Source organism: Syngnathus scovelli, chromosome 8 (assembly GCF_024217435.2).
Source record: "Syngnathus scovelli strain Florida chromosome 8, RoL_Ssco_1.2, whole genome shotgun sequence".
NCBI classification, from domain to species: Eukaryota; Metazoa; Chordata; class Actinopteri; order Syngnathiformes; family Syngnathidae; genus Syngnathus; species Syngnathus scovelli.
Window position 1 is genome coordinate 7,730,823 of NC_090854.1, and position 25,190 is coordinate 7,756,012.

General features: G+C 44.4%; 4 protein-coding genes across 7 annotated transcripts in view; 3 read left to right on the forward strand and 1 right to left on the reverse strand.

Annotated features, from left to right (window-relative positions):
- The first annotated feature begins 745 nt into the window (after positions 1-745).
- On the forward strand, positions 746-2,034 carry dnajc15 (DnaJ (Hsp40) homolog, subfamily C, member 15). Its single transcript, XM_049728166.2, has 6 exons — positions 746-904; positions 1,143-1,194; positions 1,374-1,447; positions 1,525-1,601; positions 1,664-1,734; positions 1,803-2,034. The coding sequence occupies exons 1-6, from the start codon at positions 758-760 to the stop codon at positions 1,871-1,873; spliced, it is 492 nt and encodes a 163-aa protein (XP_049584123.1). The 5' UTR covers positions 746-757; the 3' UTR covers positions 1,874-2,034.
- Positions 1,875-9,232, reverse strand: LOC125973706 (trace amine-associated receptor 6-like). Its single transcript, XM_049728165.1, has one exon. The coding sequence runs from the start codon at positions 3,088-3,090 to the stop codon at positions 2,464-2,466; it is 627 nt and encodes a 208-aa protein (XP_049584122.1). The 5' UTR covers positions 3,091-9,232; the 3' UTR covers positions 1,875-2,463.
- A 7,044-nt stretch (positions 9,233-16,276) lies between these two features.
- LOC125973586 (trace amine-associated receptor 13c-like) lies at positions 16,277-17,826 on the forward strand. Its single transcript, XM_049727938.1, has 2 exons — positions 16,277-16,443; positions 16,607-17,826. The coding sequence occupies exons 1-2, from the start codon at positions 16,277-16,279 to the stop codon at positions 17,415-17,417; spliced, it is 978 nt and encodes a 325-aa protein (XP_049583895.1). The 3' UTR covers positions 17,418-17,826.
- Positions 17,827-24,038: 6,212 nt separating this feature from the next.
- The window catches only part of myo10l3 (myosin X, like 3), a 32,712-nt gene continuing 31,560 nt past the window's right edge, over positions 24,039-25,190 (forward strand). The window contains exons 1-2 of one of the 4 annotated variants that reach the window (XM_049727936.2): positions 24,039-24,185; positions 24,278-24,419. In XM_049727936.2, coding sequence (XP_049583893.1) covers positions 24,399-24,419 — 21 coding nt within the window. In that variant the 5' untranslated portion in view covers positions 24,039-24,185; positions 24,278-24,398. Of the gene's footprint in view, positions 24,420-25,190 lie in introns of all 4 variants that reach the window. The other 3 variants (XM_068651598.1, XM_068651597.1, XM_068651599.1) reach the window with 3 other exon arrangements.

The window sequence follows — 25,190 nt, forward strand, 5'->3', positions numbered from 1 at the left end:
CACCTGTGCAGAAGAGCATCATCATGTGCAGGGGTGTAAGAGGGACGCGCGCACACACACGAGCGCGCGCACGCACACATACACAAATGTACACGCAGATTTACAAAAAAATAATACAGAAAAGACGAACATAAAACATAAACAAGTGTACACATAAAAAGACACTCAGAGACAAACAGTGACAAACAGACCAGACCCATTCTTGTGAGGTATATGGGTTGGGTTTGAAAATCTATTTTGTTGAATAACATCAATAGTGTGTATTATCAACTATGCTATGGGGCTGACAAATATTTTTCAATAATGAATAAAAGAAAAAAAAAGGACAAATTATTAGTCATTGTTTTCAAGCGGTTTCTGACGTCAATGTGCGGCGTTTGCTATTCAATGTCTCTATCTAGTGGCCAAAATAGAAAGTACACCACCTGATGTGTCCTGAACTTCCGGTGACGATCGTGTGAAAAAAACCTTCATATTTTGTCAGCTAATTATATTTTTTTCCAAAAATGTACCACACAAAATAAGTTAATATGTACAATAATTGTTAAAGATGCTGAATTTTGTAGTATCGCATAAATTTCGCATTTTAAAAGTATGTATCTATTAATACAAAGTCTATTTCTGCAATTTTCACATAATAGTAATTGAAAGGAGCATTCAAAGAAAAATGTATCTCGGAGGCAAGTTATAACCTTTCTTTGACAAAAGACAATACATTTTTGCGGGATGTCGTAACACGGGAGGTTTGACAGTGCGCATGCGCCGCACGCTCTTGCGTATCTGGACAAACATGGCGACCTCCTCCGGCGAGTTATCAGCGATGGACGGAGGAGAAATTATGCGCTACGCGGAGTACAGCTCGAAAGCGAACTCCAGGAGTGACGCGGAGATCGACAGGCGGTTGGTAAGCGCCCGTTGGACAATTTAATGAGCATCTTGTTCAGTGATTTGTGGGTTGTCAAATTCCTATCCGCTGCTTGCCCTCCCTTGACTTATGTTAGCTGTTTGCTAACGGTTACGTCACACTGTGCATTACATAGTACGTTTTTAAGGTGCACAATATTTATTGTATTTTATGTAAAATGAATACGAAAAATGCTAATTCTACTAAAGTATGAATACAAATAATGTGTTATCCACAGGGCAGCAAGCTGATTGCAGTTGGCCTTGGAGTGGCTGCTGCTGGTTTTGCAGGTAAGACTTAAATTCTCGAATCTCTTCATATGTATATAATTTTTTTTATTATTTCAAAAGTTACCCTTAACACATTAGACTGCACTCTCATGACTCAATTATCAATAAATCAAGAATAAAACTAAAAAAATCCACTTTCTGCTGATTGATGACTTTAATTCAATGTTTTGTTTTGCCAGGTCGCTATGCCTTCCAGCTGTGGAAGCCACTAGGCCAGATGTTCTCGGAAACGGTCCGAAAGATGCCGATATCTGTGAGTTTGCTTTACCCTCACTGCTTAGTTAACATTCCACAGATCTGTTGTCACTCATCTGCTTGCATCCTCTTCAGTCTTTGTCGTCATACTACAAAGGAGGCTTTGAGCAGAAGATGTCGAAACGGGAGGCCAGCCTCGTTCTTGGCATCAGGTAAAATACCACCAATGGTTTTTTTTATTGACAGATTTAATAACTATTGTGTGTGATTCTAGTCCAGTCGGTACAAAGGCCAAAGTACGTGAGGCCCACAGGAGAATCATGGTCCTCAATCATCCCGATAAAGGTGAAGCTTTCTTAGCCTAAAGCCTTTGTTGTATCACCAAGTTTAATTTGATGTGATTTTTTTTACAGGCGGTTCGCCGTATCTCGCTGCTAAAATCAACGAGGCCAAAGACCTTCTGGACAAGGACATGCGGCGGTGACCATGGTTGTTTCCTTTAATCTCTTGGACAGTCCAGATTTCCTTCTGGTGACTTTCTTCTTTCCATGCTTCGATCATATGTACAAATATTTAATAACTACCTGTCCTATTATTTTTGGTGTCAAATTGACCCATGATAAAAATGGTAAAGTATGAAAATTATTTTTGGCTATATTTTGGTTGTTTTTTGTGACAGAAGCATCAGACCAACATAGCTAATTTTGAGGTGGAAAATCTTTGGTTAAAGGTAGTGTTTCGGTGTGAAACCATTTATTTTCGTTTTGGACACTTTTAAATAATGTATAAATATATATATGTGTATACATACGTATATACGTATGTTTGTGTGTGCATATGTATTCGGTATTAAATAGTACACCTTTAAACTGCTCCGTTAAAAACTGCACCGATCCAAGAAGTTGTGTATACCCAAAATAGGTTGTTTTGTGAAAAGCCAAATGAAACAAGCAGGCTGACAAAGATGTTCATTTATTTGAACAGAACCAGTTTCTTAAATCTGCACACGTTAGGTGGACTCAAACCACATTTTGTATTTTTTTTCCCCCTCATGGTAAACATTTAAAGTTACGTCTACAGCAGGGTGGCATCACAGGAGCCAGAACGCAATATGCTCAGTGTGACAATATGTTTCACAGCTCTTCGGAACCACGGGTAAAACAAGGCGTAGATCAAGGGATTCACACATGAGTTGAGGCAGTACAGGTACATAGCGTAGAGGTAAAGCTCATCAAAATTCTGTACCAGTGATATGCTGTAATAAGGACAAAAGCACAAGAGGAAGATAACGACCAGAATACCCAGAGTCCGGGCCGCCTTCAACTCGGATTTCTTTGCTCTTAAGGGGACGGACTGTTTCAGTTTGCCGCATCTAACATGAGAGCGCATGGCTCGCGCCTGAGACACGGCAACCATAAACACTCTGGTGTACAACGTGATGATGATGATGAGAGGGAGGATGAAGGTCACCCACACGTCAGCCATTCCGGTATTGAAGTCTATAGTAAAGATGCACTCCCCATAGCAGGAATAGTACTTTCCCTGATGCGTCTGCTGATTGTTAAAAATAATACCGGCGTAGGAAAGAGATAAGCACCAGCAGAGACCAATGCAAAATTGAATTCTTTTCACGGTGACTTTGATATTATAATGCAGAGGATCGCTAATAGCCACGTAACGATCGATGGAGATGAGTACCATGTTCCCCACTGATGCGGAAGTCACAGTTATAATTGAAAATGTTAGAGATTTGCTCACTCCAACTTATTTTGCAAGAACCACAAGAGACAAGGCAAGTTCTTTTAGACACCTGCAGGTGGAGAGTCCATTCGTCGCTGTCTGAACAGCGATTATCGAATGAAGTCTGAAAGGTCTCCTTCCTGCAAGGGCATATTTATTAGGAGGAACAGAGTGGGGGTATGAGTGGGCTGAATAGAAAGCCCTTGTCCTCTAGTCTAAACATCTCAGGGGATGTTTTACGATCTTGTGATAAGGAGGACAAGGTAAGGTATTTATTGCCTGTTGCATTCCAACATAATCCTATGATAAAGATAACCTGGAAAACCCTAACATCTCCCTCCTGTTTTATCATATGATTATGCTACCCCAAACAACAAAGACAAGTAAGAAAAAAACACATATATATGTATAATGAAGAAAGAAGAATAGGAAAAATAAAAACAACAAACAATGATAGCAACACTTTCCAGTGAAGATGAGGCATTACCTTAATACCCCAGATCAAACTTATTGTGTAAGCGAAAAACCTGCTGGCCAGATGTTATTAGCAGGAAAATTCTTACACGGTCCCTTTGCCTTAAGGCGACCAGAATGCTATCAATAAAAAACAAAAACACAGAAACAGTACATCATTGTATCCATCACTTGTGAAGCATTTTCGGTGGTCAAATCATCAAGTTTCTGTAAAACATGCTCAACAGAACAGCATCTACGCAATCCACGTCTCATTATCATTATCACATCTGTCACGTCTAAGAAGTTGTATATGTGCCCGTGTTTTCGTCAGCTGATGATGTTCTAGTCTGTAGGTGAGGTCTGTCACACACACCGGCGCACACACTCGTGTCCAGTTGGCAGGCAGCATCGGACAACTCTTGTGACCACAAAACCATGATCCGTACTGAACAGGCACGTGCACTCATAGGATGCAGGTGAGGCAGTGCCTCTGAACTTCTGAATGAAGTAGGTCCCGTCCGATGGTGCAGCCATGTTGGTAGTAGTGCCCTTACACCTTGAAAATGGCTCTCTCATCCTGGCACACAGCGGTGATGTCCAAAGCTCCCATCCCGTTTCCTCCTGGAGAGCAGTCGTCGTTAATGCATTTGTGGGTCCTGCAACCTTGGGTGCAACATGTGTAGTCAGCAAGACTTGGAATGCTCCCTCCCGTCGTGGCTGGCCCAGTTCCTTCCTTTGATGACCTCGATGTAGACCCAGTCTCCTGGATTGATGGGGTTGTCGACCTGTGAGGAGGAAAGATCAAGCGGCAGTAAATTTGTCTTTGACACAGTTTGAGCGTCCTGATCATATAATCTGCCAAGGACTGCTCTTCATCTGTTGTTTGCAACTCTCGTAGTCAATTGTAGTGCCCATTTAACTGGCAAATAGGAATGTTTGCGGGAAGAGTTTGAACACTTCCTAATGATTCCCTTTAACCAAAAACTATTTATGACAGGGGCGTTCCCATTTATTGCCTCCTGGTTTAAAAGAGATTGTCTTACCCATGCCTTCTTTCTCCTCACACGCTCGCATCCACACAGGGTGTGAACACACACACACACACACGCACACGCACCCACGCAGACAAAGAGATTCTAATCCATCTCTCATGTAGCTTCTCTTGATAGAATCTCCTATCGGTAACTGTATAGCAGACGTTTTAGCATATAATCCCATACTCTGCTCTCTCACTTCTACTTTTCCATGTCGGTGCAGTCGTAGGTGGCCCCTATTGCAGTCATTGTCTTGTTAACTGTTGCCTTGTGACTCCTATGCATGATTGTGTGAATGTCAAAAATTGAACGTACCTAACTTTCTGACCATCCAACCTCCACTGTGGTGCAAAAAACTTACTATTGTATTGAGTAGGTACATCGAGCAACCTAGCTTCCTCCTGACTGCCAAATGTCCTGTTCTAAAATTTATATAACTCGACCTCTACGTTTTAAGCTTGATGAGCCAAAATATAAGATCTTGCTCTTGTTTCCTACCGTTTTAGCCTATTTGTTTTATCCAAATCCGTTCAATCTCTGATTATAATCTGTAGCCCTACGTATTTTTCAAATTTTTATTTATTTATTTATCAAATCTCCTCAGTTCTGTCAAACTCAGTGCACAATGAACCTCCCTTCCACTTTGAACCAAGCTTCACCAAATTTGGGAACGCCGTAGCAAGGAGTGCGATTTGGTTGTCAGACACTCCAAGTCCATATCTTTTTGCCGCACTTCACCCTATCAAGTTGGTGTTCTTTTGTTGTTGCTTCAGAGTGACCCCATCCATCACTCTTGAATGAGTCCATTGTTCAAATGAGTCAATTTTCATCATTGTGAGTTCCTCCGCTTTTCACTGTCTTTTCTCGTCCCCGAGGATGTTGTATTTCCTCTGGAGTGTACTTGTCCTCCTCCAAGCACAACAGCAGTCTTTTCTTGTCCTTCGCCAAAGGTCAAAGGTGCTTCAGAGCCAGGCACCATTTTGTGGTTGTTCACGGCTGCAGGCGAAGTCTTGGATTGGGTTTCAGGGGCCCTGACACTGAGAATGACAGGCTGGTTTGAACACTTGTAAGACTATCTCCAAATGTAGCTGCTTCCATCAATTTGCTGGTAATGTTTGTTTACCAAACTTCAAATTCTCCTAATAACAGCGGTCTCGTTTTTATATCGTAAATCCTGCAACTCATCCTATTTTTGAGCTACATTTTATCTATAGTTCCAATTTAATCAGACAGTATGTTGTCTTCTGTATCATTATTGAAGATCAACTCATCGAGGTCTGCTTTCCACATCAAGCCCTGATCTGTATGTCTTGACCTCTCACATGTTATTGTCATGCTTGCTCAAAAATGTGATTTAGAGTATGGTGCTGTGAATTCTCAATCTCCCCAATGAAATTGGATCCCACCTCGTAGTTCTTATCTTTCTCATGTTCCTGTTAGCCTGCAATTGTCCAAATCAAAAATGTTTTCTTTTAACTGTCTTTCTTTTGAACCTCTAAATCTCTCGTGTTGCTAAACTATCTACACCAGAACAAAAAATTTACCACAATATAACACCAAATGTATTCGAAAATTCATTGTCATAAAGTGTTGTATTATTACTATCTTCCACTATCTGTCCTAGTCCTACTCACTCCCCCCCTTCTGAGGCTTGGCAACGCCCATGCCTCACACCTTGACAAACTTTTTGGGAGAATGCATTCTTTACTACATACGATTCCATCATCATTTAATTTGACTTTCTTTCCAAAACGCTTCTCAATTTCTCAGTTCACACATCTTCTACATGTGTTACTGGTTCTCCAGTTTTTTTTTTTTTTTTTTTTTTTTCTAGTTAATTATCAATCCAAAAGCTACGTGTTTCTTTCTAACATACAACCTGCTCAAAATCATTCTTTCATCAAAGTCGCTCTACTAATTTTCCATAGTAGTCGCCAACAACTTCAACCATTCAACCTGTAATTTCTTTTCATTCAGGCTATCATTCATCAATGTTCATTTGCATCTCACACGCAGTCTCCAAAAAGGAGTCTTTCTATCACATTGGTCCCAATTCATCCAAGCTCACCACACAACATTCATATATCATTTCCAACTCAGGTTTCCTGGTAGAACAATCCACCAATTCAAAAAAAACTTAACTAAAACAAACAACTGGCAAATTAATCTGAATTTTTTCTTTGTTTTTAAATTTGAAGAACTCAATCTCTCAGATTTAGCTTGCATTTAGAATTTTGCATAATCTTATAACACAACCAATCAATTATTCCTATTAAATGTAGCATTGCAAAATCTTAAATTCACAATTTAGCTTCTTCCAATTCCTGAAAGCATGTTCTGTTATTTTTTTCTTCGAATTTCTCATGTGGGCTCGACACTTTACATGCACTAGTGTGGATTAGTTTCTGCTTGCAAACAGATTTCTCTCTTTTTCCTCTCATTTTTATCTTTCAAAATCATTTCTGTTCTGCTATGCAAATTGGATAGACCACAGTCTAGCAAAATTTTTTTTATACTAAAACTTTAGCCAATGTTCATCATTTTAACATATACGCACACACATGCACAGCTCTCGCATGCAAAAGGTAGTTCCCAGCAACAATGATTCGTCACAGGCTGGCCATTTCCTGTGGTCGATCATGAGCTGGTCCCTCCCATGCACACGAGGACAGCACATTCTAATTTTATTTATTTATCTTCTAGAAGCAAGTTGCATTTATTTACCACTTGATTTGCGTATTTTAACTTTAGTGTAACACAATTTGAGCTCTAGTCATTTGTAATTTGGGCATACAAACAGCATTGTCATACTTCTTGGATGGACAGGATTTCTAATAATCTAAAAAAAATTCTAATAATCTGACAATGACATGTTTTGCTGTCATATGGGCATCTATTCTTTCTTTCTCTGTATGAGCATAAGCGTTCAAAGAGGAGGAAGCTTGTCATGCTAAAAATTTTGCTTTTCTTCTGCTACTTCCTCCACCCTTTGATTGATATTGTTTTGCAAAACGACACTCTCGTGCGAAGTGTCCTCGTCTCCCACAGTTCCAACAGTTGTCAGAATCTCGTGGGGGTTTTTGAATTATATGGCGGCCTGCGACCTTGTTGGCCTCTACCTCTCCCTCTAACCTGCTGGGACCCTTGGAAGAAGACTGTTGTATCTTCATCTAGTTCATCATCATCATTATCTAGATGAAATACATCAGAACTTTTGCCTTTTTTGATCACTTTTTCAGCATGTCTGGCCCATTGCATAGTTGTTGTCACACTTGCAACATCCACTTCCACCAAATGTTTCCTCACCCAGTTGCCTATTTCAGGGCGGAAATTAGTGAGGAGCGCATTTTTAAGCTGTTGTTGATAAGCACTCTCAGCTGTATCATTGAATGGGATGCCACTATGCACCCTGAATTCTTTTTCAAATCTCAATTGAATGGCGGCCTCATCACTTTTCAACTTTCTATCTTTTGTCTTTTGGATTTGTTCTCTTCTTTCTTGTGAAGCTTTCAACCACACTCTAGCACTTCTACCACTTCTTCCACATTTCAAATTTCCTTGTACTCCATACATTTTCTTCCACTTCAGCATGTATTGCATACAATTAAGAAATCTACTTGCCATGAACTTCTCGTTTTAAAGAAGAGCAGAGCAAGAGATTTACCGTTCTTATTTCCCATCTTAATTTTAGTAGCTTAAGGTTTTACAATTTTTTTCAATTTTTTTTTCTTTGAGGATCCTCAATGCAGGTTTAAATTGACCTTCCAACAGATTACTAGCCTGTTTTATTGCCATGGATCAACGCTAGAACTGCTTTTTAGTCAATTTATCCTACCCGTCACACACTCAATCACACAAACTCCAGCGCTTTTTTAGGCCTCATGGCTCGGACAAACCAAAGCCGTATCTCATAGCTCGGATAAACCAAAGCCGAATCTCATAGCTCGGACAAACCAAAGCCGAATCTCATAGCTCGGACAAACCAAAGCCGTATCTCATAGCTCGGACAAACCAAAGCCGTATCTCATAGCTCGGACAAACCAAAGCCGTATCTTTAGCGCTTTAACTTACTTGTCCCCTGGTTCGTTGCACCGCCGGATCCCGTCAATCCACCTCTGTCAGACGAAGGCAGACCTAAGATGCTGGCCCAGCGAAGAATTCCCTTCCCAGGACTTTCTTTTCCAGGTCCTCCTAATGGACGCTGGCTTGTCGACAATGCAGCACGTCCTCCTTCGCCGGTCAGATGGTGGGTATGAGGATCCGGGTCACGGCACCAAAATGTTAGAGATTTGCTCACTCCAACTTATTTTGCAAGAACCACAAGAGACAAGGCAAGTTCTTTTAGACACCTGCAGGTGGAGAGTCCATTCGTCGCTGTCTGAACAGCGATTATCGAATGAAGTCTGAAAGGTCTCCTTCCTGCAAGGGCATATTTATTAGGAGGAACAGAGTGGGGGTATGAGTGGGCTGAATAGAAAGCCCTTGTCCTCTAGTCTAAACATCTCAGGGGATGTTTTACGATCTTGTGATAAGGAGGACAAGGTAAGGTATTTATTGCCTGTTGCATTCCAACATAATCCTATGATAAAGATAACCTGGAAAACCCTAACAGAAAACATAAAAAAAGAGCACAGCAGATCACCGAGAAACCAACAAGATGTCATCCTGTAGATTTGCCCTGGAATAATCTGGAAGCCCAACAGATAGTCTGTAATAGCGAGGGAGAGGAGGAGAAGGTTGGTTGGAATGTGGAGCTGCCTACACACACACACACACACACACACACACACACACACGCACACGCACACGCACACGCACACACACACACACACACACACACACAGTAGGTTAACGGCAACATGTGGGATACATCATTCGACACAAAATAGTCAAGAAAACAGAAAGGTTAGTTCTTCAGCAAATTTAGAAAAAACATGCCTGAAATGGGAGATTGAGACAATGACAAGAAGGTTAAGCACCACAGTGATAACGGCCATGACGGACAAGGGCACAAAGTGAAGATGAAATTCTAACGAGGGCTTCTGGCAGGAGATGTTGAGCAGTCGTGGAAAGCACAGATGGTCCTCGGTGTCCATGAGGAAGCTCCGAGAACCTCCTGGTCAAACTGTTGTGGTGTCCATCTCATTTATGGGGTCTTGGCACCGCCCACAAGCAAATGTGATAGGGTCGGCGAAGTCAAAGTGTGATGTCATAATTAGCGCCGTACCCCAGACAGAATGATGAAATATCACAAAATCTAGAGCATCAATGTTTTAAATTTTTTTGACTGTGGTTTTTGTGGTACCATGTTGTATAAATTGAATTGGAGATGCTGGTGCTCACCGCTAAACTGGAACCTGTAAGAAGGGAGCACATAAGTTTTGTTTTGGACTTCATTCTGCTGTTTTTGTTCAAATCTTAAAATGGCTGCTCTAGCCGCACATTTTTCATTCACATCGTAGCACCAATGTGGTGGGGCCCAAAGTGAGAGTTTTTTTTCATAATTGGATTTGATGATGGTGTAAAATGAGATTTGATTAGATTGACTAAAATTGTGATTCAAAATGTTTTGGTCACATGCAGTCCCAAGAAACCATGTCCCAAAAAACACAGGAAGTCAGTTTGATTCAAAATGGCCACGTTTGAGTCTGTTGTGTTTTTTGTCAAATATCATGTAGAGGAAACATGGCAGCAAAAAATTAAGGATGCATATTTTTATGGATCCTTTTCTGAGCACGGCTAACTTACCGATTGAACCAGATTTGGCTTTTTTTTTTTTAATTTCTTTAAGTTCTGTGTCAAATGTATCAGTTGCCTTGCGTGCCCCCGGAGGACGTCCGCATAGGTTACTGTCGTTCATGTTTTTGTTGCCGGTTCACACCTTGGCCCATTAGCGCGCAATCAAGAGCGGCTTGCAATTAGAGATGTGAAGACAACACCAAAACACATGAGGCAATACTTGTGTTTCTCTCGGCGGAGAGACAGACAGAAGTCTTGTTTGTTTTTCCAACAACTAGAAACTTTCAAACTGACCTTTGACCTTCGGGGATTCGTTAGCAATGTCTATTCGAAAACACTCGCCAGCTCTTCATTTTGTCGTCGCCTGGCTCGTTTCATTAAACGTGTGCTACAGAAGCCAATTTAATTGTTGTACGATTTCACAGGTTGTGTTTGTCTCCTCTATTGCATGATGAAAAAAGGCCTCAAGTCTATCGGGTAGTTCTCTTGTTCAGACAAATAATTGTTCTAATTTTATTTATGTATTTAATTATTTTGAACTTTATTCTTTTGTTCAGACATTTTTTTTTCTGGACAAAAGAACTACCCTAACAGAGACATTATGAACCTTATCCAAATAAAAACATAATAGGCCTCAAGTTGCTGGATCTGAACCCTGAGGCCTCAAAACACACACACAAAATGCTGGGTTATATTGGGTGGGGATTTTGGGCCTATCGGGTTACTTTTGACCCAAGTTTGGGTTGATTACTTTAAGATTGGGCTGAAGATTGAATTTGGACAGACCGGATAGCCTTCCATCCATCCATCCATCTTCTTCCGCTTATCCGGGGTCGGGTCGCGGGGGCAGCAGCTTTAGGAGGGACTCCCAGACTTCCCTCTCCCCAGCCACTTCATCCAGCTCATCCCGGGGGATCCCAAGGCGTTCCCAGGCCAGCTGAGAGACATAGTCTCTCCAAGTCAAGTCAAGTCAAGTTTATTTGTATAGCCCTAAATCACAGACAGTCTCAAAGGGCTTCACATAGCCAAAATTGACAATTATTCTCAAAGCATCCCCTGATCATAAGCTCCCAAAAGGGCAAGGAAAAACTCAAAAAAACCCTGCCAGGGGAAAATGAGAAACCTTGAGAAGGGACCACAGATGGAAGGATCCCCCTTTCAGGATCACCAGGTTATAATGGATGCAGAGAGTGCACAAGTAATACATAATATGAAAATCAATGAAAAAAAAAATGGATGTCGGAGGTGCCCTCGATTGTCCTGGCAGTGTCCTCAAGGGGGCCGAGCCGCAGCTCCCCCATCCCGAACTGGTCCCCGAGAATCCAGCCAGCCGCTATCCGCTTTTGAGCCACCTAACCCCCTCCCCAGCCGGGGAGGAGGTGGGCAGAGAGAACAGAACAAACTCCGGCCAAATCGGCCATCACAAGTTAGTTAAAGGCCATCTCATAGAAATGTGTCTTTAAACGTGTCTTAAATGTTTCTACTGAGGTAGTAGTTCTAATATCCATTGGTAGGGCATTCCAAAGCTCTGGAGCCCGAATAGAGAATGCTCTAGACCCTGCAGACATTTTCTTGGCCCTCGGTATAACTAAAAGACTAGCGTTTTGCGAACGAAGGTTACGAGACGGAACATAAGGAACGACTAGGTCGACGAGATATGAAGGCGCTAAGCCATGCAGTGCTTTATAGGTTAGTAGAAGAACCTTGAAGTCACATCTTAAATGGACCGGGAGCCAATGTAATTCGGCTAATATTGGGGTAATGTGATCAAATTTTCTTGACCGTGAGAGCAGCCTCGCAGCGGCATTTTGCATTAACTGTAGACTTTTAATACTGGATTTAGGAAGACCAGAGAATAATACATTACAGTAGTCCAGGCGCGACGTGACGAACGCATGTATAATAGTTTCCGCATCCCCGGTCGAGAGGATAGGACGAATCTTAGCAATATTACGAAGGTGAAAAAACGCAATCCTGGTTATATTCTTAATGTGTTTTTGAAAGGAGAGCGTTTGGTCAAATATTACCCCGAGGTTAGTTACCGTATCACTCTGAGTGATAGTACGGTTATCTATAGTTATAGTGGTTTCCTTAAATAAATGTTGATAACGAGTAGGACCAATTATCAACATCTCAGTTTTATCCGGGTTAAGACGAAGGAAGTTGAGAGACATCCATTGCTTAATCTCCGCAAGGCACGCCTCGAGATTACAGCAGTCCTGTGGATCTGTCATCGATAACGGCATATATAATTGGGTGTCATCCGCGTAGCATTGAAAACTAATATTATATTTACGTATTATGTCCCCAAGCGGAATCATATAAATATTAAATAAAATCGGTCCGAGTACCGATCCCTGTGGGACACCACACGTAACATTATAAAGCTCAGAGGACGTATTACCATGGACCAGCGCGTCCTGGGTCGTCCCCGGGGTCTCCTACCGGTGGGACATGCCCGGAACACCTCCCCAGAGAGGCGTCCAGGAGGCATCCTGATAAGATGCCCGAGCCACCTCATCTGGCTCCTCTCAACGTGGAGGAGTAGCGACTCTACTCCGAGTCTCTCCCGGATGACCGAGCTTCTCACCCTATCTCTAAGGGAGAGCCCGGACATCCTGCGGAGAAAACTCATTTCGGCCTCTTGTATCCGAGATCTCGTTCTTTCGGTCACGACCCATAGCTCGTGACCATAGGTGAGGGTAGGAGCGTAAATCGACCAGTAAATTGAGAGCTTTGCCTTTTGGCTCAGCTCTCTCTTCACCACAACGGACCGGTAAAGGGTCCGCATTACTGCCGACGCTGCACCGATCCGCCTGTCGATCTCACGCTCCATCCTCCCCTCACTCGTGAACAAGACTCCAAGATACTTGAACTCCTCCACTTGGGGCAGGATCTCATCCCCGATCCGGAGAGGGCATTCCACCCTTTTCCGATCGAGGACCATGGACTCGGATTTGGAGGTGCTGACCCTCATCCCGACCGCTTCACACTCGGCTGCGAACCGTTCCAGCGAGAGCTGGAGATCACGGCCTGAAGAAGCCAACAGCACCACGTCATCTGCAAAAAGCAGAGACGCGATGCTGAGGTCCCCAAACCGGACCTCCTCAACGCCTCGGCTGCGCCTAGAAATTCTGTCCATAAAAATTATGAACAGAATCGGTGACAAAGGGCAGCCTTGGCGGAGTCCAACCCTCACTGGGAACGAATCCGACTTACTGCCGGAAATGCGGACCAGACTCTGGCATCGGTGATACAGGGACCGAACCGCCCTTATCAGTTGGCTCGGCACCCCGTACTCCCGAAGCACCCTCCACAGAACCTCCCGAGGGACACGGTCGAACGCCTTCTCCAAGTCCACAAAACACATGTGGACTGGTTGGGCGAACTCCCATGCACCCTCGAGGATCCTGCCGAGGGTGTAGAGCTGGTCCACTGTTCCACGGCCAGGACGAAAGCCACACTGCTCCTCCTGAATCCGAGGTTCGACCTCCCGACGGACCCTCCTCTCCAGCACCCCTGAATAGACCTTACCAGGGAGGCTGAGGAGTGTGATTCCCCTGTAATTGGAACACACCCTCCGGTCCCCCTTCTTAAAGAGGGGAACCACCACCCCAGTCTGCCAATCCAGAGGCACTGTCCCCGATGTCCACGCAACGTTGTAGAGGCGTGTCAGCCATGACAGCCCCACAACATCCAGAGCCTTTAAGAACTCCGGGCGGATCTCATCCACCCCCGGGGCCTTGCCACCGAGGAGTTTTTTAACTACCTCAGTGACTTCGACCCCAGAGATTGGAGAATCCGCCTCAGAGTCTCCAGGCCCTGCTTCCTCAATGGAAGGCGTGTAGGTGGAATTGAGGAGGTCTTCGAAGTATTCTCCCCACCGACTCACGACGTCCCGAGTCGAGGTCAGCAGCACGCCATCCCCACTGTAAACAGTGTTGACGTTGCACTGCTTCCCCCTCCTGAGACGCCGGATGGTGGACCAGAATTTCCTCGAAGCCGTCCGAAAGTCATTCTCCATGGCCTCACTGAACTCCTCCCACGCCCGGGTTTTTGCCTCAGCAACCGCCGAAGCCGCGTTCCGCTTGGCCATCCGGTACCTGTCAGCTGCCTCCGGAGTCCCGCAGGCCAAAACGGCCCGATAGGACTCCTTCTTCAGCTTGACGGCATCCCTTACCGCCGGTGTCCACCAGCGGGTTCGGGGATTGCCGCCACGACAGGCACCAACGACCTTACGGCCACAGCTCCGGTCGGCCGCCTCAACAATGGAGGCGCGGAACATGGTCCACTCAGACTCAATGTCCCCCGCCTCCCCCGGGACGTAGGAAAAGCTCTGCCGGAGGTGGGAGTTGAAGCTCTTCCTGACAGGAGATTCTGCCAGACGTTCCCAGCAGACCCTCACAGAGCGTTTGGGTCTGCCAGGTCGGACCGGCATCTTCCCCCACCATCGGAGCCAACCCACCACCAGGTGGTGATCAGTTGACAGCTCCGCCCCTCTCTTCACCCGAGTGTCCAAAACATGCGGCCGCAAATCCGATGACACGACTACAAAGTCGATCATCGAACTGCGGCCTAGGGTGTCCTGGTGCCAAGTGCACACATGGACACCCTTATGTTTGAACATGGTGTTCATTATTGAAAATCCGTGTCGAGCACAGAAGTCCAACAATAGAACACCGCTCGGGTTCAGATCAGGGGGGCCGTTCCTCCCAATCACGCCCTTCCAGGTCTCACTGTCATTGCCCACGTGAGCATTGAAGTCACCCAGTAGAACGATAGAGTCCCCAGAAGGAGCGCTCTCCAGCACTTCCTCCAGGGACCTCAAGAAGGGTGGGTACTCTGAGCTGCCGTTTGGTGCATAGACACAAACAACAGTCAGGACCCGTCCCCCCACCCGAAGGCGGAGGGAGGCTACCCTCTCGTTCACCGGGGTGAACCCCAATGTGCAGGCGCCCAGCCGGGGGGCAATAAGTATACCCACACCTGCTCGACGCCTCTCACCGTGGGCAACTCCATAGTGGAAGAGAGTCCAGCCCCTCTCGAGAGGGCTTGTACCGGAACCCAAACTGTGCGTGGAGGCTAGTCCGACTATATCTAGTCGGAATCTTTCTGCCTCGCACACCAGCTCGGGCTCCTTTCCAGCCAGAGAGGTGACATTCCATGTCCCAAGAGCCAGCTTCTGCAGCCGGGGATCAGACCGCCAAGGTCCCTGCCTTTGGCTGCCGCCCAGCTCACATTGCACCCGACCCCTTCGGCCCCTCCCACAGGTGGTGAGCCCATGGGAAGGGGGACCCACGTTTCCATTTCGGGCTATGCCCGGCCGGGCCCCATGGGCGAAGGCCCGGCCATCAGACGCTCGCCTTCGAGCCCCGCCTCCAGGCCTGGCTCCAGAGGGAGGCCCCGGTGACCCACGTCCGGGCGAGGGAAAACAAAGTCCATTTATGTTTTTCATCATAAGGGGCTTGGGTGAGCCGTGCTTTGTCTGACCCCTCACCTAGGATCCGTTTGCCATGGGTGACCCTACCAGGGGCATGAAGCCCCCGACAACATGGCTCCTAGCATCATAGGAGCACGCAAACCCCTCCACCACGATAAGGTGACGACTCGCGGAGACCGGATAGCCTATGCAAGTAAATTTAAATGTGGTCGAGGCAGACTGCTGGGTTGGTTATCAGCTATTTTTTGCCCCAGCAAAGCCCTCCGACCCTTTTTGGTCATTTGGGAACGAAAATATTTCAGGCTGATGTAAAATGATGATGTATCCACTTCACTGTCTGTACATAGAGTCGGGGTATGGTGCTCATCGTGACATCATACTTTGACTACCTATCACATTTGCTTGTGGGAGGCACCAAGACCATATAAATGAGATGGACACCACAACGGTTTGGACAGGAGGTTGTCGGAGCTTCCTCATGGACACAGAGGACCATCTCTGCTTTCCACAGCAGCCCAACATCTCCTGCCAGAAGCCCTCATTTAATTGGTCTGAAGCTTTACTTTTCAGAGTCGTGCTGCCGCTGGAAAGCATCCTCACCGTGCTGCTCAACTTGCTCGTCATCATTTCGATCTCCCACTTCAGGCACATGTTCTTTTTCTGTAAGCCTCGCGGTGCTGCAAGGTTGATCTCAGGCTGTTCCACAGCGGTTGTTTGAGTGATGTCATCTGCCGACTCACATTTACCTGGAAAGTTTTTTGACACTGTGTGTGTACGTGTGTCACTGATTGTTTTTTTCTTCTTGCAGGCAACTCCACACCCCCACCAACCTCATCCTCTGCTCCCTCGCCGTTTCCGACTTTCTGGTGGGCTTGGTGGCGATGCCAGGTGAAAGCTATGTCAACACATCCTGCTGGTTTCTCGGTGACATTTTGTGTTGTCTATGGAATCACATGCTTTTTATTTCCGCGTCCGCCTCTGTGGGAAACATGGTGCTGATATCAGCCGACCGTTACGTGGCTATTTGTGACCCGCTGCACTATACCGTCAAAGTTACCGTGAAAAGAACTCAACTTTGTGTTGGTCTCTGTTGGTTCTTTGCATGTATCCACTGTGGCATCATGTTTAAGGACTACTTGGCTCATCCTGGAAAGTTTAACTCCTGCCGTGGAGAGTGCGTCTTGGGTTTTGAGTCTTATGGAGGCATTCTGGACATGGTCATTAGCTTCATCCTTCCTCTTATCATTATCATCACGCTGTACATGAGAGTGTTTGTGGTTGCGGTGTTTCAAGCGCGTGCCATGCGCACTCATCTCGCATGCAGCAAAGTAAAACAGTCCGTAAGAGTAAAAAAATCAGAGCTGAAGGCGGCCAGGACTCTCGGTGTTCTGGTTCTGGTCTTTCTGTTGTGTTTTTGTCCGTATTACATTGTCGGTTTAATGGCCGATATTGGGACTCTGGCTTCACTGGCCCAATCTCTTCTTTATTTGTGTGACTTCAATTCGTGTGTGAATCCCTTTATCTACGCCTTGTTCTACCCGTGGTTTCAAAGAGCCATCAAGCACATTGTCACTCTGCACATACTGAAGCCTGGTTCTCGTGAGGCCCACATACTGTAGTCACGTTTAAAACGCTGACGCATTTTGGAGGGACATTCTGTAGAAAGGCTTTAAGTCAACGTCGCAATTTTATATCAATATTGTGTCCATCATTAAGATTCTGTCATTTAAAATATTGTTAAAATGCAAAATCCTTTTGTCTAATGTTTCTGAGTTCTTTTACAGTATTGTCTAGACTTATCCTGCTCAATAAATCATTGGTCCGATACATAATGAGCAATCGGGAAAATATTTAACATTTGTCTTTATTGTATGCTGTTAGACATTTGTGTATACAAATGTACAGTAGGTTACTACAATATATCACATTGTTGCATGTGTTTTTTTTGTATTTACTTTTAACTGCGTACTGCCAAGAAAACAAAACAACAAACAAAGAAATAAACAAAGAAATAAATAGATAATTTTTATTCCCAGCCTGGCTCTTTTATTTTGAGGTCGCTTTGTCACATTTACTGAACGTTCTGGACAGAGGGAAATATTTTGCCTAACAAAGAAAAGATACGGTTGGAAGCATGATTAAACTAAGAATAAGCAAAGACATGAAGTATCAAAAGAACAAACTTTACATAGTCAGGGAACAGCAATAGATTAATGTCACAGCCAAAAGCTAACATAATTTCGTACAAAATGACAAAATTGAAAGAATGAGGTACGACAGTGTATGTCCAAGATTGGAGAAGAATGTTCACAGGAAGGTCACGCGGAGCTAAAACCAGCAGGTGCCAGAGGGAGCCAGCCAAGGACTCCGCCAAAGATGATCGCCAAGGCCGAAAGACGGGATGGAAGACAACAGCCCCTACACACACGGAATCGCTCATAACCAGCACCCACTCCCATGGCAAACTTGCCCCACCCCAAAGACTCATCACCCATCAATCTCGGCCCACAATGTGCTACTGAATATAAGCTGATCAAAGAACCTTGAACATTGCCTTTTCTGAATGGAGACTTTCTGCTCTTGAAGGGCCCAGCGCTGTAGTACTTTCCTGAAAACAGAGCTTTCTGAACAAGAATTGTGATTGAACTCAACCAACCTGTGTAAGTTTAATTTGTGCTTCAGTGTCTTAGCATTTTCCTAAATCTGAAGAAATCAAACGAGCATGCAGTGAGTAAATTGGATAACAGGTGATTGGCAATGGGTTTTGCCGTGAGGCGCAGATAACGCGCTCCCTAAATTGTGGGCAAAATCCAATAGTACTCTTAAAACCTTGAAAGTCAGGTTTCTGACGGAAGCCTGGGCTTAAATTTCCCAATTAGCAAGCCATTTTTAAAACAATATGATTAATTGTGACAATGTACTAGTTGAAAAAAGAAAGAAACAAATAAACAAAACAAACATTCTGCCAATTTGTCAAATCAAGTCAATACCAGAAGAAAGTCTCAACATGACGTAATCAAAAAACGTGACCGCTGGGGAGCAAGTGAGTGAAAAATGCCAGAGAGACGATTTTTATTTTGAACGCTAGAGAGAGGCATTGCCCTTCTAGAACTGATTTCATCATGAACTGACGGGTTCAATCAGCAAGGACAAACGCTTGGTTGCGCTGTTTAAACATTGATTGGCAAAGAGCGATGTAAAGCGATGTGCTCTTTTAAGGCTCTGTGTAACGAACTGCGGAAAAGTCAATCCCAAATCAAATTCCCACAGCAATTACAAACGAAACACAAGCAAACAGATGAGATTACCGGGTACACCTGGAGGAAGAAGTAACCAGGTAAAACCAGGTAAAATTAAACTTAATCCAAACACATCTATTATTTTTTCCATCAAAAACAATGGCGTCCACCTCTCGGACAAACTTGCTTTGCTGATCTTTTGGGTCGTCTTTGTCGTTTGTAATGCTTATCTGGAAATCTGACCTGCTGGTGATTCACATGCTTGAATCATCTGGAATGAGATGGCGCGTTGTAAAATTCCCCCCCGCAGGTCTCGCTACCAGTCTGGAGTGCAGGATCAAGAATGTTGAATTGAAATTCTCCCGTGTTTACTCAGGCCTCTGAATGGGCTCTGAGTCACTGCTGTGCCACTTAGGTTATTAGCCTCAAAATCCACGTGAGACACAATTAACAAAAGCATAACTTCCACTGGCATGTTCTGGATTCTCACGATATGTTTCGTTTAAATCTGTTTAAATAAGTTTTGCGAGTATTCCTGGTCGGGAATTCGAATTGCCGTGCACTACGGACGCAGAATAAACAAACAGGATGTGGACAGCGTGTGGAGGCATGAGAAAAGAGCTGGTAAGAAGGTTTGCCATGAATGTTCGCGGTAAAGATTTGTTGTAAAGTCTGACCGCTTCCTCGACGTTAGTGCTATAACACAAACACAATGACGTTTTTTTTTCATTTTTTTATGATAAATCTTAATGCTTCTTTGTGTCCGGTAAAAATCAAAACAGCACAAGCGATACCGCTGAAGGACAAAATCAATCTCATTATTATTGATATGCATTACATTATTAGACATTACATGTCAAATGACATCACCAGTCATTAATCTTAATAAAAACAATCCTAAATACCTATTTGATACAGTGGCAAAGCTAGCTCTGCGCCAGCCGACCCCCGATAGCTCCTTCCACTCAGCTGACGAGTTTATGAAATTTTTTGCTCAAAAGATTGAGTCCATTAGGGACGAGATCAAGAATACCATGCCAATCGCTCCGCCGGTTACTAGCGCTGGGGATCATGCAATAACCCTCTCAAATTTTAAAAGCGTGTCCCTTGAAATGCTTACAAAATTGGTTAGTACGGCTAAACAAACAACATGTTTACTCGACCCGCTTCCAGCCAAACTACTTAAAGAATTATTTCCAATTTTAGGACTGTCCGTCTTAAATATAATCAATCTGTCTGTTTCCTCTGGGATAGTGCCAATAGCCTTTAAAACCGCTATTATTAAACCACTACTTAAGCGAGCAAGTCTTGACCCGGACTGTCTCAGTAATTATAGGCCAGTTTCAAACCTCCCATTCATAGCAAAACTTCTCGAAAAAGTAGTAGCGCAGCAGCTTATTGATTACATGGTCGCTAATAATCGATATGACTCTTTTCAGTCTGGTTTTAGAGCTAATCATTCTACAAAGACAGCACTTGCTAAAGTGACTAATGATCTCCTCATAGCTATGGATTCAAATACGTCGTCTGTATTGTTACTGCTTGATCTTAGTGCTGCCTTTGACACTGTAGACTTCGATATTTTATTAGGGCGTCTTAAAAGTTGTGTTGGTATCTCAGGGTCAGCACTAAGCTGGTTCAATTCCTATCTATCAGGCAGGACGCACCGAGTGGTCCATGGTAATACGTCCTCTGAGCTTTATAATGTTACGTGTGGTGTCCCACAGGGATCGGTACTCGGACCGATTTTATTTAATATTTATATGATTCCGCTTGGGGACATAATACGTAAATATAATATTAGCTTTCAATGCTACGCGGATGACACCCAATTATATATGCCGTTGTCGATGAAAGGACCACAGGACTGTTGTAATCTCGAGGCGTGCCTTGCGGAGATTAAGCAATGGATGTCTCTCAACTTCCTTCGTCTTAACCCGGATAAAACTGAAATGTTGATAATTGGTCAACACTTAATTAAGGAAACCACTATAACTATAGATAACCGTACTATCACTCAGAGTGATACGGTAACTAATCTCGGGGTAATATTTGACCAAACGCTCTCCTTTCAAAAACACATTAAGAATATAACCTTCGTAATATTGCTAAGATTCGTCCTATCCTCTCGACCGGGGATGCGGAAACTATTATACATGCGTTCGTCACGTCGCGCCTGGACTACTGTAATGTATTATTCTCTGGTCTTCCTAAGTCCAGTATCAAAAGTCTACAGTTAGTGCAAAATGCCGCTGCGAGGCTGCTCTCGCGGTCAAGAAAATCACATTACCCCAATATTAGCCAAATTATATTGGCTCCAGGTCCATTTAAGATGTGACTTCAAGGTTCTTCTACTAACCTATAAATCACTGCATGGCTTAGCGCCTTCATATCTCGTCGACCTAGTCGTTCCTTATGTTCCGTCTCGTAACCTTCGTTCGCAAAACGCTAGTCTTTTAGTTATACCGAGGGCCAAGAAAATGTCTGCAGGGTCTAGAGCATTCTCTATTCGGGCTCCAGAGCTTTGGAATGCCCTACCAATGGATATTAGAACTACCACCTCAGTAGAAACATTTAAGACACGTTTAAAGACACATTTCTATGAGATGGCCTTTAACTAACTTGTGATGGCCGATTTGGCCGGAGTTTGTTCTGTTCTCTCTGCCCACCTCCTCCCCGGCTGGGGAGGGGGTTAGGTGGCTCAAAAGCGGATAGCGGCTGGCTGGATTCTCGGGGACCAGTTCGGGATGGGGGAGCTGCGGCTCGGCCCCCTTGAGGACACTGCCAGGACAATCGAGGGCACCTCCGACATCCATTTTTTTTTTCATTGATTTTCATATTATGTATTACTTGTGCACTCTCTGCATCCATTATAACCTGGTGATCCTGAAAGGGGGATCCTTCCATCTGTGGTCCCTTCTCAAGGTTTCTCATTTTCCTCTGGCAGGGTTTTTTTGAGTTTTTCCTTGCCCTTTTGGGAGCTTATGATCAGGGGATGCTTTGAGAATAATTGTCAATTTTGGCTATGTGAAGCCCTTTGAGACTCTCTGTGATTTAGGGCTATACAAATAAACTTGACTTGACTTGACTTGACTTGACACCTTGTTATGATTCCCAAAGGAAATCATGTAAAGTGAGCCGCGCGGTGACATCACAAATGACAGGAAAAGGACAAAGGAAAAAAAAACACAAGAGAAATGTTAATGTTTAAAATTAGTTTTGGAAATGGATAAATTGGACAGGTCAAGTTAGAAAAAAAAAGTGTAATGTGTATTAGCTGCAGCTTTGTTAGTCCTCCACTGCTGCATTCAAGCATTAATTATTGAAGGGAGCAGTTGATCAATGACCATAGCTGTTCAATAGTCTCCCGTCAGCACATACTGCACGTTTTATTCAATCAGTCCAGTTAATTGATCTGATCTGGTTAGTAACTGCAGGCAATAATTCTAAAGAGCTATTCGCATTGCTGCTCACGCCACACGTCTGCTGTTTTTCTTCAGTGCATTATGTCACATTAGTCGTTTTATTTTCGTTCGGGAGACAGTGAATTGATTGTGAAACGATCTCCACAGGCTTCCATCAGCTGTCTTTTTGCTTGAGGTTTGGCTGCTGGCGACTCTGTTCGTGGCCGCTTGCCACAAATGGACCTCAATGCGGTACCGCCAGGAAGCGGCCGCAGTAGTCCTCTACATCTCCATGTTTATCTCAGTGGAAAAAAAAAAAAAAAAAAAAAAAATATATATATGGATGGATGGATATATATATATATATATATATATATATATATATATATATATATATATATATATATATATATATATATATATATACATCCATTTTCTGAACCGCTTAGTCCCCACGGGGGTCGCGGGCGTGCTGGAGCCTATCCCAGCCGTCATCGGGCAGTAGGCGGGGGACACCCTGAACCCGTTGCCAGCCAATCGCAGGGCACACAGAGACAGACAACCATTCGCACTCACACTCACACCTAGGGACAATTTGGAGTCTTCAATCGGCCTACCAAGCATGTTTTTGGAATGTGGGAGGAAACCGGAGCGCCCGGAGAAAACCCACGCGGGCCCGGGGAGAACATGCAAACTCCACACAGGGAGGGCCGGAGGTGGAATCAAACCCGCACCCTCCCAACTGTGAGGCGGACGTGCTATCCAGTGCGTCACCGAGCCGCTTTATATATATCCATCCATCCATTTTCTGAACCGCTTAGTCCCCACGGGGGTCGTGGGCGTGCTGGAGCCTATCCCAGCCGTCATCGGGCAGTAGGCGGGGGACACCCTGAACCGGTTGCCAGCCAATCGCAGGGCACACAGAGACAAACAACCATTCGCACTCGCACTCACACCTAGGGACAATTTGGAGTGATCAATCGGCCTACCAAGCATGTTTTTGGGATGTGGGAGGAAACCGGAGTGCCCGGAGAAAACCCACGCGGGCTCGGGGAGAACATGCAAACTCCGCACAGGGAGGGCCGGAGGTGGAATCGAACCCGCACCCTCCTAACTGTGAGGCGGACGTGCTACCCAGTGCGTCACCGAGCCGCGCTTTTTATATATATATATATATATATATATATATATATATATATATATATATATATATATATATATATATATATATATATATATATATATATATATATATTTTACAACTACGGTGGAACTGCTTCAGGTGAATTCCCATAAATCGCACCATTAAAGTCTTTAATGAGAAAATAAATGTCTAAATTGGACGTGCCATAGAGAAGTGTTGATAAAAGGAAAAAAAAAAAAATCAAGCTGTGGGCGTGTCCGCAATTGAAACCACACCCAGCTCAACTGTCAAACACACTTTTACGGAGTGTAATAATGGAGTGACCTCCTTTCTTAAATTTAAAAACGCCCACAAAAAATACACTCCTGCCTTTGTTCCTCTCCCAAATAAAGAGGGGAAGCGTGCACACTTCCTCGGCTCCCATGCCGCTGACCCATTAGGCGAGCGCTTTATATTTGAAGCATCTCAGCTTCCGTACTCTCATCCTGGTTTTTCCCCGCCTGCGCCCCGCCTCTTTGCATAATGTGCCGGTGGCATCCAAATGAATGGCACAACACACACACATACGCACACGTACATACTTCTTTCCACAAAACGACGGTAACTCTAAAACGTTCTCCTCCGGTCCACAACCGGGCAAACAATACTGGAAGTTATCCGAACCGAGCTGGACATGTGTTTTTGTCACCCAGAAGCTTCGCAGCCGGCGAGGGACAGGAAGAAATTTGAAATGGAGTGAGGCTTTCCCCACGTCATCGACTGTGATCCCCTCAAGTCAGACTACAAAGGGGCGTCAGGTCGGACCTCGTCAAAATGGATACATTCTTCATGGAGGTGAAGTTTCTCATTTCTTTACGTATTAAAAGTCATTTCTGACTTGTTGAAAAATATTTTGAAAAAAGTGACCATTTACTCAACAAATCATTAACATATTGTCTCATTTTGTCTCGGGACAGCAAGTGCGTGTTTCTATATGGTTGGGACACAAAATGTCCTCCAATTATGGCTTGTACATCCCACAACAATTCCCTTCAATTGTGCTCAAATAATCCCATTACAAACTAGCAAAGCCACGTGACAATATCAATGTACTTCATGTGTGCCACTTTTGGACTGAATCATGTTTTCCTCTTTTTGTTATTCAGTAGTTCGGAGCAGTTTGTCAGTGGATACAAGTCGGCTACATGTGTCATCTATAGGGGGGTGCCGTCATTGTATAGACACGATGGGTCACACCGTTCTGACTCACACAAGCAGTGATGGGAATGGGATGTCTGATCCAATGGGCAGTATTGTGGATTTTGACATGCCTGCCTCACTTAGGTTTGGGCTTTGGATCGCTTGTCTCAGACCTTCCTGTGTGGATGGAGTACTAAATCGCTGCGGTTTGATACCACTTTTATTCCTTGACCCAGAACAATTAGAGTATCTCACCCCCACTTAAGGGCATTCTGTCCATCCACACTGGTTGGAGTCAAAAAGTCAAAGTCAGCTTTATTGTTAATTTCTCCACATGCCAAAGACACACAAAGAAACCGAAATTTCGTTCCCCCCTATCCCACGGTGACAAGACATGGCTCACAACAGACAAACAAGTAAACAAGT